The sequence below is a fragment of the Ursus americanus genome, chromosome 12 (genome assembly GCF_024610735.1).
Source record: "Ursus americanus isolate L20-20 chromosome 12, mUrsAme1.1.p, whole genome shotgun sequence".
Lineage (NCBI taxonomy): Eukaryota > Metazoa > Chordata > Mammalia > Carnivora > Ursidae > Ursus > Ursus americanus.
The window spans coordinates 64,305,397-64,318,088 of record NC_142138.1 but is presented as its reverse complement, the minus strand read 5'-3'; the positions used below and the strand labels follow the sequence as shown (position 1 = coordinate 64,318,088).

The 12,692-nt window shown below is 42.4% G+C and overlaps 1 protein-coding gene across 2 annotated transcripts in view; it reads left to right on the top strand.

The window, feature by feature from the left end:
- The window catches only part of VTCN1 (V-set domain containing T cell activation inhibitor 1), a 62,786-nt gene that overhangs the window by 31,467 nt on the left and 18,627 nt on the right, over positions 1 to 12,692 (top strand). For both annotated transcript variants that reach the window (XM_045801409.2, XM_045801410.2), the window contains exons 2-3: positions 723 to 787; positions 11,514 to 11,861. In XM_045801409.2, coding sequence (XP_045657365.1) covers positions 723 to 787; positions 11,514 to 11,861 — 413 coding nt within the window. The remainder of the gene's footprint in view (positions 1 to 722; positions 788 to 11,513; positions 11,862 to 12,692) is intronic.

The window sequence follows — 12,692 nt, the reverse complement described above, 5'->3', positions numbered from 1 at the left end:
ATGTATTACTTCCTTTTTTTAAGATTATATTTACATACTTGACACAGAGAGAGAGAGAAACCACAAGTAGGGGGAGCGGCAGAGGGAGAAGCAGGCTCCCCGTTGAGCAGGGAGCCCGATGTGGGGCTTAATCCCAGGACCCTGGGATCATGACCTGAGCAGAAGGCAGATGCTTAACCAACTAAGCCAACCAGGTGCCCTGTATTACTTTCTTAATAAGTGAAAACAAACTCCCATTGAGGACCTACAGGGTCTAGGGAACTAGGGATGAGTGGGTACAGGCAAAGACATGACCGTTGCCCTTAGTGTAAAGTCTATGGAAGGTGACAAGACAGGTAGACCCATGATGGGCATTGATGCTCCGTGTGGGCTGAGTATGGGACCCGTCCCCCTCAAGTCGCACCTGGCACTACAGGGATGCCATCAGTTTTGCCCCAACAATCTTTGTACCTCGTGGTCTTTCCCGATCTGGAAATAGGACAGTCAGATGATACATGACGTCAGATAAAGGGATCACTCCTTTCTTCTCTCCCAGCACCCTGGGGAGATGGGGACTGTTGAGACCCCTGCCTAAGGCACCTCTAGGAAGGGGCTTATGGTGAAGAGAGAGGTCACGATGCTTTCCGTAGCACCTTTGACAAATGACACACAACAACCCCGGTCGCAAAGCAGCATGTCGAGTGAAATGAAGAGTAATTTCCTGTTTCTCTATCTCTCCATAGCATTATTAGCATCATCATTATTTTGGCTGGAGCCATTGCCCTTATCATCGGTTTTGGTATTTCAGGTATGTGATTTCTCGCGTTACCGTGACCCATTCACCCCTCGCTGATACATCCTGACCACTCCATGGGGCCAAATGCAAAGAGTGCAGAAAATCTCAGAGTAGAGCCCTGGTCCTTCTACTTACTGTCTCTGCTCTGTTTGCATTAGTCATTTCACCCCCTGGGCCTCGGTTTCCTCAGTTACAGGGCGGGGAAATCATGTCCACACCAGCAGGTAGTTGAGAGAACCAAATGGGCTGTTCATCAGAGTGTTCTAGGTACCGGTCAGTGCTGCGGAGGCCACTCTGGGGTCCCAGGGCAAGGGCTGCGGCTGAGCCACTCTGCCAGCGGTTGATCCCCGTGCGGTGAAGCTTCCGGAGACGTGTTAGAGTATCAGGTCCTTGCGCACGGGGGTCGTAGGGAAGGAGCATACTGGTTGTGACCCGTGGAGGGAACAGGTGCCGCTGTGCGTGGGTGGTGATTTGCTGAGCGCAGCTGATGGTCAGTTGCAGTCTTATCTCTCCTCTTCTGCGTGGACCACGTCTTGGGAGCATCTATGACAGAGGCCACCTTAAGTAAGACATTGAGTGAGTTAGGCCAGTAGCTGTCTTCTCTGAGTCAAACGCATTTGCTCCATTTCCCTTCAACTGCCCGACTCAGGCCAGCATTTCTATGTTAACTCAGTCTGCAGCCAAAGCTGTCACTTTATAACTTTAGTTTTTATAGTTCCAGCTGCCTCTCTCTGTCCCTCTCCTCTGGCGTGAGTGTGGCCGCCACCAAATCGTGGTCACAAAGCCGACGTGAAGAAAACACATGGTAGAAGTGTTTGCCTAGAAAAGGCATCAGCCCCCTTCCTCACTTTCTTTATCAAAAATAGGTTTTTTGGGGCACCTGACTGGCTCAGTCAGTATAGCACATGACTCTTGATCTCAGGGTGGTAAGTTTGAGCCCCATGTTGATGTAGAGATTACTTAAAAAATAAAACCTTTTAAAAAAAGGTATTTTGTCTTTCATCCATTTTTCTTTTTTTTTTTTGATTGAAATATTCCTTTAATATTGAACTTTCTATTTAGCATCCACTAAAAAAATTATTTTCTCTTTTATTTCCCAAATTGACTTAATTTGAAATAGACTTATCTTCTTCTTTTTGATTTGTAGGAATTCTTTATGTATTTTGGATGCAGCTTGGTTATATGCATTGTAAAATCTCTCTTAGTGACATCTTTCAATGAGCAGAAGCTCTTAATTTTAATCTAGTCCATTTTATCCATCTTTTCCATTATACTGGAGCTTTTTATAACCTGTTTGGTTAAGTAGTGTTTGCCTATCCTATGAAGATTTTTATTCTAGGTTATCTTAGAGAAGCTTTCTTGTTTTACCTTTCACATTTATATCTATTAAGCATCCAGAATTAATTTTGGGTATGGTGCAAGATAGTGGTCAAGATTCACATGTCCCATGTGGTTCTCCAGTTGACCCAGTACCATTTGCTAAAGCCAATGCCCTTCCCCCACTTCTCACCAAGTGCCATTTTTGTCAGAAATCAAGTATCTAAACGTGTATGGCTCTGTTTCTGAATGTACTAGCCTGTTTCATTTTAATATTCCTTTATAATTCATTTTATTTTTTATGTCATCTCTTTACCTATTCCTAATCTTGGGCAGTGTGTGTGTATGTGTGTGTGTGTGTGTGTCTCATCTTAAAGCAGGTTAATGAGGTCAACAGTAGTTTTAAAAGAACCAGGTTTATGTTTGATTTTTATTTTCTCCAATTGCTTTCCAACTAATTTTGGCTTTTATCTTCATTAGCGCCCCTCTTTCTGCTTTGTTTTGCTGTCTTTTCTTTTTTCTAAAATCTTAAAACAAGCGTTTTGTAAAAGAGTTTGTCAAAGAAGGCAATAAATACTTTTAGTAGATAGCATCATTCAGTTTTCCAAAATGATTTACCAATTGACTCTTCACCAGAAGTGTATGAGAGAGCCCGTGCTCCATGTCCTCACCACGCTCGATATTATGGAATCTTGTGGCTTTAATTTCTATTTCCTGGTGACTGAGGAGAGTGAGTACACGTTCATATGAGAAACATAACGTTGAGAGACAGAGCCAGAACAAAATAGTACATTCTGTGTTATTCCATGTATATATAGTACAGAAACAGGCAAATGAATCTCTATTAGAAAGGCAGGGGAAGAGTGAGGGGGTTGCCATTAGGAGAGAGCACGGGGGGACTTCTGGGGGATAGTAAAGGTCTAGTTCTTGGTGTGGGTGGTAGTTATGTGGGATGAAATTGTGATGATTCTTCAAATTGCACACTTATGTACATTTTTATGTACGTATGTTATACTTTAATACACTCATATATATGCACACATATTACAAATATATATTATAAAATATGTGTCTATGTATTTTTGGAAATAAAATATTGATAAAGCAAATATTTTGGGCTAACTTTTAAAGATATCAATGCCTACGTTTTGGTGCCTTCCTCACTAATGCTTAATTAACTCTTCCTTAGTTATAATTTACCCTGTTCTGGATCTTAAATACTGCCTTGAATTAAAACCCTAGCCTTTGTCCTTCACTCTAAATCTTAGTGACTAACCTTTCTGGGGCCTAGGGCTAAATGGCTTGGCATCAGAGCCCCTGTGGAGTTATCTCTGGCTTGTCAGGGGCTTTGACTACCCTAGCAAGAATGTTCACATTGTCCCAGCCTCCCTGTGAAAGTCAACACTTTGCCACTCACGCTTTTTCCTGTTGAATAACTATAGTGACCTCAGGTACTTAGCTCAGTTCCCTGAAGACGATGCTCAGTGCTTTTTGAATGGACAAGTGGAGGGATGCGGGAGAGGCAAATACATAGATAAAAGCTAGTCTATTCAGTTCGGCAATATTCCACCAATAATGTTAAAACCCTACTACAAATGAAGAGGTTTTCTGTATCCTTCCTATTTCATGGGGTAAAAGCTGGTCATTTTGGATAAAATGGGCTATTTATTAATTTAACATTTTTAGTTGCATTTTTCTCAATTGCTTTTATTAAAAAGACCATAACCCTTACCTGAGAGCATTGTAGTATCACACTTTAGATAAATTCAACAAAATGGTAGCTGGCTTAATACACCAGAAAGTGAAATTAAGGAAATGCCATTACGTAGGCGATGATGATGATATCTTTTGAATCCTTCCTATGTGTACCTCACTGTACTAAGTAACTCTGCATACATTATCTGATTTACTCTTCACAACAAATAGGAGATCAGCATTATTACTACATCCTGATAAGCACTCACCCAAAGTTGCACACAGCTAGCAGGTGGGACAGTAGTTCCAAGCTCTGGGTAATTTGCTTCCAGAACCCACACTCCTCCCCACCACCCTGTGCTGATAACAACATTCATACAGAGCTGTGGCCCAAAAGGGTGTTTTCTGATTTGCCTTCTAAGCATTATTCCTAAAACCACAGCTTTCAAAGACGAAGAGATATTCCTAAATACAGAAAAAAATTCAATTTCTTCAAAACTCTCCTCAGGCCATATATGCCACCTCCTCATAGCCATCCTACTCTTTATAAGTACAAAATATGGACCCCATAAAACATAAAATGCATTTGAGGTGGACTGTTTGGAAGAAAAGTTGAAAGGCTCGCATTAACCCCTGCTTATAGGACAACATTTGTAGATGACCCTTCGAGAAGGGGGGAGATATGTGGAAAGGCCCCTGACCCTACTTAGCCCAGTCTTTGTGCTATCACTCACTCACCGCATGACCTCAAACGGCTCTGTGTAAGGGAAGAGTTCAGGAATCAGAGACGTTCTAATCTCAGGACTGACACTAACTGTATGTTCTTTGGGACATAACTTGACTTTCCAGAAATAGTTTCCTCGCTGGTAAAATAGCCACTGTGGGAATTAAATGAGAAAAGTGTTTGTGAAGTACCTGGCACATGAGTGTAGAAAATGGCTGCCATCGTTATTTATATTGCTAGCATCCGTGCCATTAATAATAATTTGCGATTATTAACACATTTATATAGCACTTCCTACAACTTGCGCAATTTCCTGGCCACACCAGGGCTGACTTCCTTTGAGGTCAGAGAGGCCTGGGCAGGAGGCCACAGGACACCACCTCATAACAGGTACTGTATCTCTAGACGCTGGAGACGCCAACGATGAATGTGCTCACGGCACCAAAACAGGAGACTGAACAAATTGTTTGGAAAGTATTTGAGAGAGAGATTTTTTTTTTAATTGTACTCATCTGAGAAACAGCTGTTGGCCTTCCTTACTTTTGTTTTATGGTTTTCAGTTGTTTTTATTTTTACATAAGGTGGGGATACCAATCTCTATGTATCTCAGTCTGGCCCTGGTCAACAGCAAAACGTTCTAGAAAGAAGACAGGCTGAGTTCCAGACAAGATTGTGTTTGATACTGGCTCCGCTGCTTGCTAGATACAGGGCTGTAGGCAGCCATTTACTCCCATGGAGCCTCTTTATCCTCATTTATAAAATGGGTATAATGATAATTCTTACCTCGCATGGTTCTTACCAGGCTTAAAACGAGTCACTCCAACTGAAGCAGTTACTAAAGTGTTCCCTTCCTCCTGGTGCTCTGATCTGCAATCCTTCCAAGGGATTCTGGTTCATAATGGTTATCAATACCATTAAGATTTAACATGTGGCAAGTCAGGTACTGCGTTAAGCTCTTTACCTGCATTGTATCATTTAGTCCTTTCAGGAACCGACTGAGGGAGCCTCTACTATCATTAACATCTTCATTTTACAGACGACAAAAAAATGACGAAATAAAGCAGTTAAAAAACATGCCCAAGGTCCCATATGCAGGAAGTGGCACAGCTGAAACTTGAACCCAGATAGCCTGGTACCTGTTCTCAAACACCAGCTCCTTCCCACATTGTTCCTTCCTCGAGTCTGGCCCAGCATCCTTCCTAATTTCTTCTCACGGAAGCAACTGTTACCCCCAGGCCTGCTCTCTTCCCGGGCAAGAGTGGCACTCACAGTGGTGCCAGATTAAGCTTCTGTGTTACCATCGTTAAGCCTTGTGCTACGGTGTCCATCTAGACGGCTGGGTTCCAGCAGATGCTGACTGGCCCCTCCAGTATGCTCTGTAGGCTGCTAGAATGTACAGAACTTGGCTTACGGAACTTCTGTCTCATAGAAGAAAGTTCATTTACCAGGTTTTATCCAGTGCTACTGGGACATCCCAGATTCATAATCTCTTGAAGAATTCTCGCCTTGTGTTACTTGTAACCTCCCTTTCCAAGAGATTTCCGCTCCTACAGCACAAGGCAATTGAATAGCTCTCAGCCTGTGTGAAAACAGAACACTCTGGATTTTGGCTTGCTCCTCTTTCCCCATGCAAACCAGAGCAGTCATAGTAATTAGCCCTCAAGGGCTAGAGAATACATTTTCAGTAAGTAGCTGGGTCTTCTGACTTTAAAGTTCACATCCGTGCCTGTTTCAATTAACAGAATCTTCTGTCAAGAGATAACTGCCTTGAACCCACCTCCTAGAGCCCCCCCCCTTTTTTAAAGATTTTATGTATTTATTTGACAGAAAGAGGGAGCAGGAGAGCACAAGCAGGGGGAGCAGCAGAGGGAGAGTGAGAAGCAGGCTCTCTACCGATCAGGGAGCCCAATGCAGGGCTCCATCCCAGGACTCTGGGATCATGACCTGAGCCAAAGACAAGACGCTTAACCAACTGAGCCACCCGGGCACCCCTCCTACAGCCCTTTTACCCTTTGGTTCACTGAATCACACAAAAGCCACTGGTGGTTAAGAGGCCTGGAGAATCCTACCAGGCTAGATTGTGTTTCCTAGAACGTAGCTCTTTGAGCCAATGTTTGTTTGTGAGTTTGAATACAGATTTCTTTTTTTTTTTTGAGAAGCAATTTTATATGCTGTTGCTTGCTAATTACATTTCATTTAATCACTTTTGATCATCATTTATTCACCTAACAAGCATTTACTGATTGCTTTCTGGGTGCACAGCAATGGCGAGGTCCTCCTGGTTTTTTCAGTTCTCACTGGCTTTTATTCCTCCTTTTGATTTGATAAGGGAGGGGAGGATTTAATCGACATTATACTCCTTCCATCTGCCACATCTTTAATGCAACCTTAAATGCGCTAGAGCCTGCAGCAGATCCCTGGGGCACTCCACACTTGCCTACTTTCAATCATTCAGTTCTCTAAGAGATCTTTCAACAAATTCTCTACCTTTGGCTCAGGGCCAACACATTAAAATTAATTCAGTAGCAAAATTACCAAACTAAGATATGTCATTACTATTTCATTCTCCCCATAAACTGTGTTAATCATGTATTTTTTCTGAAAAGTAATTTTTCAATTCAACTTTAATGGCACTTTATAAACTACAATCAAATTTATTCTTGCTCTAACACCGTTACATTTGCTCCATGATTTTATTGAGAATTTCTGTATTTTCATTGCCTTCTTTTTCACTGGCTCACATTTCCCCCAAATTTAGGTGTGATAATCCTGCCAAATGTTCCTTACTCCTACAATCATTTTGGATAGAACCATTATTTCAAACAGTGCCCTGATTTCTACTGATTTCCATTCATTCATTCATTCACTCAACAAATACTATTTTTCTTTGTAGAAATGTAGCACTCGGCACTCGTCTTTCTTTGCTCAGGCCGCCATAACATATCATAGACTGAGTGCCTTAAAACACAGAGATTTATTTTCTCACAGTTCTGGAGGCCGGAAAGTCTTCCCCAGGCTTCAGGTGGCCCCATCGCTAAGCCTACCTTCAGTGGCCCTTTGTCTGGCCTGTTGAACAGAGGCAGTGGCCCCCATCCTTTAAAACCAAGGAGGTTTCAAGGAGCTCTGATGATCTCTGAATCACCTTTAGGGTTATTTTTCCCTTTCTGGAAGAAAGCTCTGAAAGCTCTATTGTCCTGTCTTGCAAGATCTAAGAAATCTGACAGCCTTCCTTCATTTTGTCTCATTGTTTCTATCCCCTTTAGTTTTTCTTTCCCCTGCTGGTGGTGTTGCTGCTGGAATAACCCCCATCTCTATTCCTGGCTCCTGCTGAGGTGGCTGCTTAAGGCCAGGAGTAGCACCTATGATCTCCTTATCAAATGGCTGTACAACCGCGCCCTGAGTGTTCTCTTCAGAACAGATTTCTCATTTTTGGCAATATGGATAGGCTGAGAATTTCCCAAATCTTCAAGTTATGGTTCTTTTGTTTTTCTTTTGAGATTTATTTATTTGGTTACTTATTTAGAGAGAGAGAGAGCACGCACGTGCTCGTGCAAGGGGTGGGGGGTGGGGAGAAGAAAAGGGAGAGGGAGAGAAATCCTCAAGCAGACTCCCCTCTGAGCCCAGAGCCTGACACAGGGCTCGATCCCAGGACCTGAGGCAAAACCAAGAGTTAGCTGCTTAACTGACTGATACACCCAGCCATCTGTGGTTCTTTTTTACTTAACAATTCCTTCTTCAATTCATCTCTCTCCTTTCCCACACTTTACTCTAAGCAGTCAGGGTAACCAAGATACTCCTTGCAACCTTTGCTAGACATCTCCTCAACTAACTATCCAATTCCATCCCTTGTAAATTCAACCTTCCACAAAATACTAGAACATAGTTCAGTCAAATTCTTTGCCACTTTATAACAGAGTGGCCTTTGCTCCAGTCCAATAACATGGACTCATTTCCACCTGAGACCTCACCAGAATCACCCTTAACATCCCTATCTCTAGAATGCACCTTAAAAGTTTTCCAGCCCCTACCCGTTACCCAGTTCCAAAAATTCTTCCATATGCTTAGGTATCTATTACACCAGCACCCCACTTCTCAGTACCAAAATTTGTGTTATTTGGGGTTATCCAGAGAAACAGAACCAATAGGATTTTGAGCGTGGGCACGCACACGTGTGTGTGTTTGTGTGTGTGATGAGAGAGAGACAGAGAGAGATTTAGAAAGAATTGGCTCACATGATTATGAAGGCTGAGAATCCCAAGAGCTGCTATCAGCAAGCTGGAGACCCAGATGGTTTAGTTTCAATCTGAGCCCAAAGGCTTGAGAACCAGGAAAGCCAAGGGTGTAGTTCCAGTCCCAAAACTGGCAGGCTCAAGATCCAAGAAGACAGTGTTTCAGTTCGAGTCCAAAGGCAGGAAAAGACTAACGCCCCAGCTGAAAGCAGTCAGGCAGTAGGAGCTCCCTCTTACTCAGGCTTTTTGTTCTATTCAAGTCTTCCACTGATTGGATGAGCCCCCCCCCCATATTAGGGAGGGGGATCTGCCTTACTCAGTCTACTGATTCAAATGTTAATCTTAACCAGAAACATCCTCACAGATACCTTGGAATGTTTGACCAAATGTCTGGGCATCCCATGGCATATACAATTAACCATCGTAGCATTATAGGATTTAAAAAAATCATTAAGGCAGTTTCTGTCCTTGAAAAGCTTACAGATTTGTGCCAGGGCCAAAAGGTAGAGGGAGACAGCTGCTATAATAAAGGCAAGGGAGAGTGTTATGGGAGAGTAGAGAATCTATTAATTTTGTCTTGGCAGATCAAAAGAGGGTTTCGTGGAAGGGCTGCCATCTGAAGAGCCTTGAATATAAGTAGAATTTGGATAACTGGTGATAAAGGAGAGGAGGGAACTATAAATTGTAGGTGCAAGATGAGCAGGGGTGTGAAGATGCATAGTATAATTGTATAGCCAGTACTAGCCTGGAATGTCTTGGATATTAGTCTGTCAAGTAAAAATAATTGAAAAGGAAATTAAATCTTTAAAGCATGTTCAAGAAAATGCCAAGGCAGGGGATGGGGTGTATTGCATTCACATTACACAGCAAAACATCATACTATCCTCTTTCATAATTTCTCTCCCAAATCTCCCACATGAATGGCCACCACGCATGGCAGCGGCTCCAAAGTTTCTCCTCTCCCACACTCTAAAGCCTCCAAAACATCCTCTGCCTCTCTTTTTAACCTGTATTTCTTCTCCCATCAGTATCTCTCTGTTCTTTCTAATGTAAATCCATCTGGCTTAGCTTCTCCAGCTCTGTCCCTTATCCATTACCTTCACCTATTTTTCCAAAGCCCTAGGAGCCAATTAGTTCAAATCCCTAAGGGGCTAGAAGAGGTGAAACACCAAGGATATCCTTATGTTCATAATGTTTATCTCTGAAATCTGAAAAATAGCTTGTACACTTTGCTTATGTATCTTTCCAGTGAAAGCAGGAAATCAATAAATCACTTGATATATATAAAAAGTAGAGACTATGAAAACGTGGTAGGAAATGAGGCTGGAAAGGTAGCAATAAGAGCTAATGTCTATGGGGCATTCACCATGTGCCATGCAGTATTTGCCCCATGTAGCATTTAGTTTTGAAGGCCATGCTAGTTCATCTGAACTTTACTCCACAGCCCTTGGGAACCATGGAGGATTATGGAAGATTAGTGGTTATAAAACTGACATGTCCAGATTGTATTTTAAGGTCTACCTGTAAGATGAATGCAATTTTACAAAATAGATTTGATGGAGGCAAAGATCAGAGGCGGGGATAGCAATAAGGAAGCTAAGAAGTATAGCTGAGAAATGCTCAGGACCCATCAATTTGGACTTTTTAGGTTGTAACAAAGAGAGGTTTGTGCAGACTGTTTTAATATAAAATGTTTAAAGGATACTCAGAGATTGGGACAAGAACTAGACTTGAAAACCCTCAGGATCTAAGAAAGCTCTAGGGATTGAGGACTCTCTTCATCTTTCTCCCTCATGTTCTCTCCGCCACACTTCTAACTGCTCTACTCTCCTCTTGGGCTCAAATACCCCTCCTCTCCTTCACTTCACATCCAATCACAGAAGGAGCCTCTCAAGAAGATTCCGTTAATTAAATCACCCCTACAGGCATCCTCAACCAGCAGCCTCCAGTGAGGGAAGAACAGTTGGCCAATCCTTTACAGACTGCCCAGGCCATCCACTGGGCAAGTGAGGGAGAGGCCGTGGACACAGCTGGCATCATAATTAATATTTCTTCTGGTGGTATGGTTGGAGAGGAGGGGGTGATTTCTATCTTAAGCCAAAAATCAATTTAATTAAGTACCATTCTTCATTATACTGTCGCTGGTACTATAACCTTGACTGAGGCACTTACCTCCTCTTTGCCTTGGCTTCTTCATCATTCAAATGGAGATACAAGTAACAGCACTTTAGAATTTAGCATTCTTCAGAATTGCTAGCCACACTTAGTTAACATGAGGTTTCACTTCTGTCCCACTTCTGGTTAACTAAGAATAACAATACCTTATATGTGTAATTACAGTTTGCAAATCAAGTTCACAACCATTTGATTTGATCCTCACAAGAACCCTTTAAGGTAGGTAAGAGAGATAATATTACCTTCATTTTTCTGAGACCCAGAGAGGTTACATGACTTATTCAAGGTCACACAGCTATCAAGTGACAAAGCCAGGACTTGAATTCTCATCTTCAAACTCTGAGTTCAATATGTTCCCCTCTTGGTGCCTGTCAAGGGTTGGGTTGCTTGTTCTCAAGGAGCAGATCTGCTATAGACTCAAGACCACTGTCTTCCTGTTCTTTCTATTCTTATGTCTCCTTTTTTTTTTATGCCTCTCCTGTTCTTCTATATTTCTAATTTATTACAGAAGTCTCTGTTTGGCCTTTAGTAATGAAGGGTTTGGTTGGAGACATTCCAAAACTTCCCTGGGCAATGACCCTTGCTTCCTGAATTGCAGGGAGACACTCCATTACAGTCACTACTCTGACCTCAGCTGGAAACATCGGGGAGGATGGAATCCTGAGCTGCACTTTTGAACCTGACATCAAACTTTCTGATATCGTGATACAGTGGCTGAAGGAAGGTGTTATGGGCCTGGTACATGAGTTCAAAGAAGGCAAAGACGACCTGTCAGACCAAAATGAAATGTTCAGAGGCCGGACAGCAGTATTTGCTGATCAGGTGATAGGTGGTAATGCGTCTCTGAGGCTGAAAAACGTGCAACTCACAGATGCTGGCACCTACAAATGTTACATCATCACCTCCAAAGGCAAGGGGAATGCTAACCTTGAGTATAAAACTGGAGGTGAGTTACTTTTAGAAAGGGGAAAAGAGAGCACCCAAAGGTATTTTGGGGCTAAAGACCATGGGTTGCTGCTGAAATATGTTATGCTCATGAGTGACCAATAAGACAAAGGCCGTCCTTGCCGCACCAACTCCAAAAATACCCCCCCCCATAAGATTTGGTCTTAAAATCTTCTGTTCTAGACTCTAGTCTTCTCTGGATTTTCAAGTGTATTCCCTGAAATATTTTGCCAAAATAAATGTGGTCCCTTTTATGATAGCCTTTGCTGTTGCTAGTAAGAGAAACCTATGATCCGGCCTGAGACTTTTCTGTGCTAAGTAGGCCCTAGCCCAAGTCTGAAATCAGCACCTCCAGGGACTCATGGGAGTGGAACCCATTTTAAGAGAAGTTCAAAGGGAACTAACCAAGAACAATCTTGTTCTATAAACTCACTAATCCTCCCCCAGTGAAATCCACCCTTCCTTATCAACTCAGCTTGGTGAATTTATGTATAAGAAACTCAGACGGGTACTGTGAGGAGTAAAAAGATAATTAAGAAAACTAGATGACTGTCGCTGCTCTTGCAGAGCTCACAGTACATAGTTTATAGATTTGAGGGCTGGGGCAGAGATAAGAAAAATAGGTAAATACCTATAATAATTGGTAAAGTCTATCAAATGCATTAAGAGAAATATAGAGTGATTTGGGGATGCAGAGGGAGAGAGAGAGATCACATCCAAATGCATAGGGAGGGAAGGGATAGGAAAGCCCCTATGGAAAAGTGAGCATTTGAAAAAGGCCTTTCAAAATGGGCAGAAAGTATCCTGAGGCCTCCTGGCCTACACTAGTCTG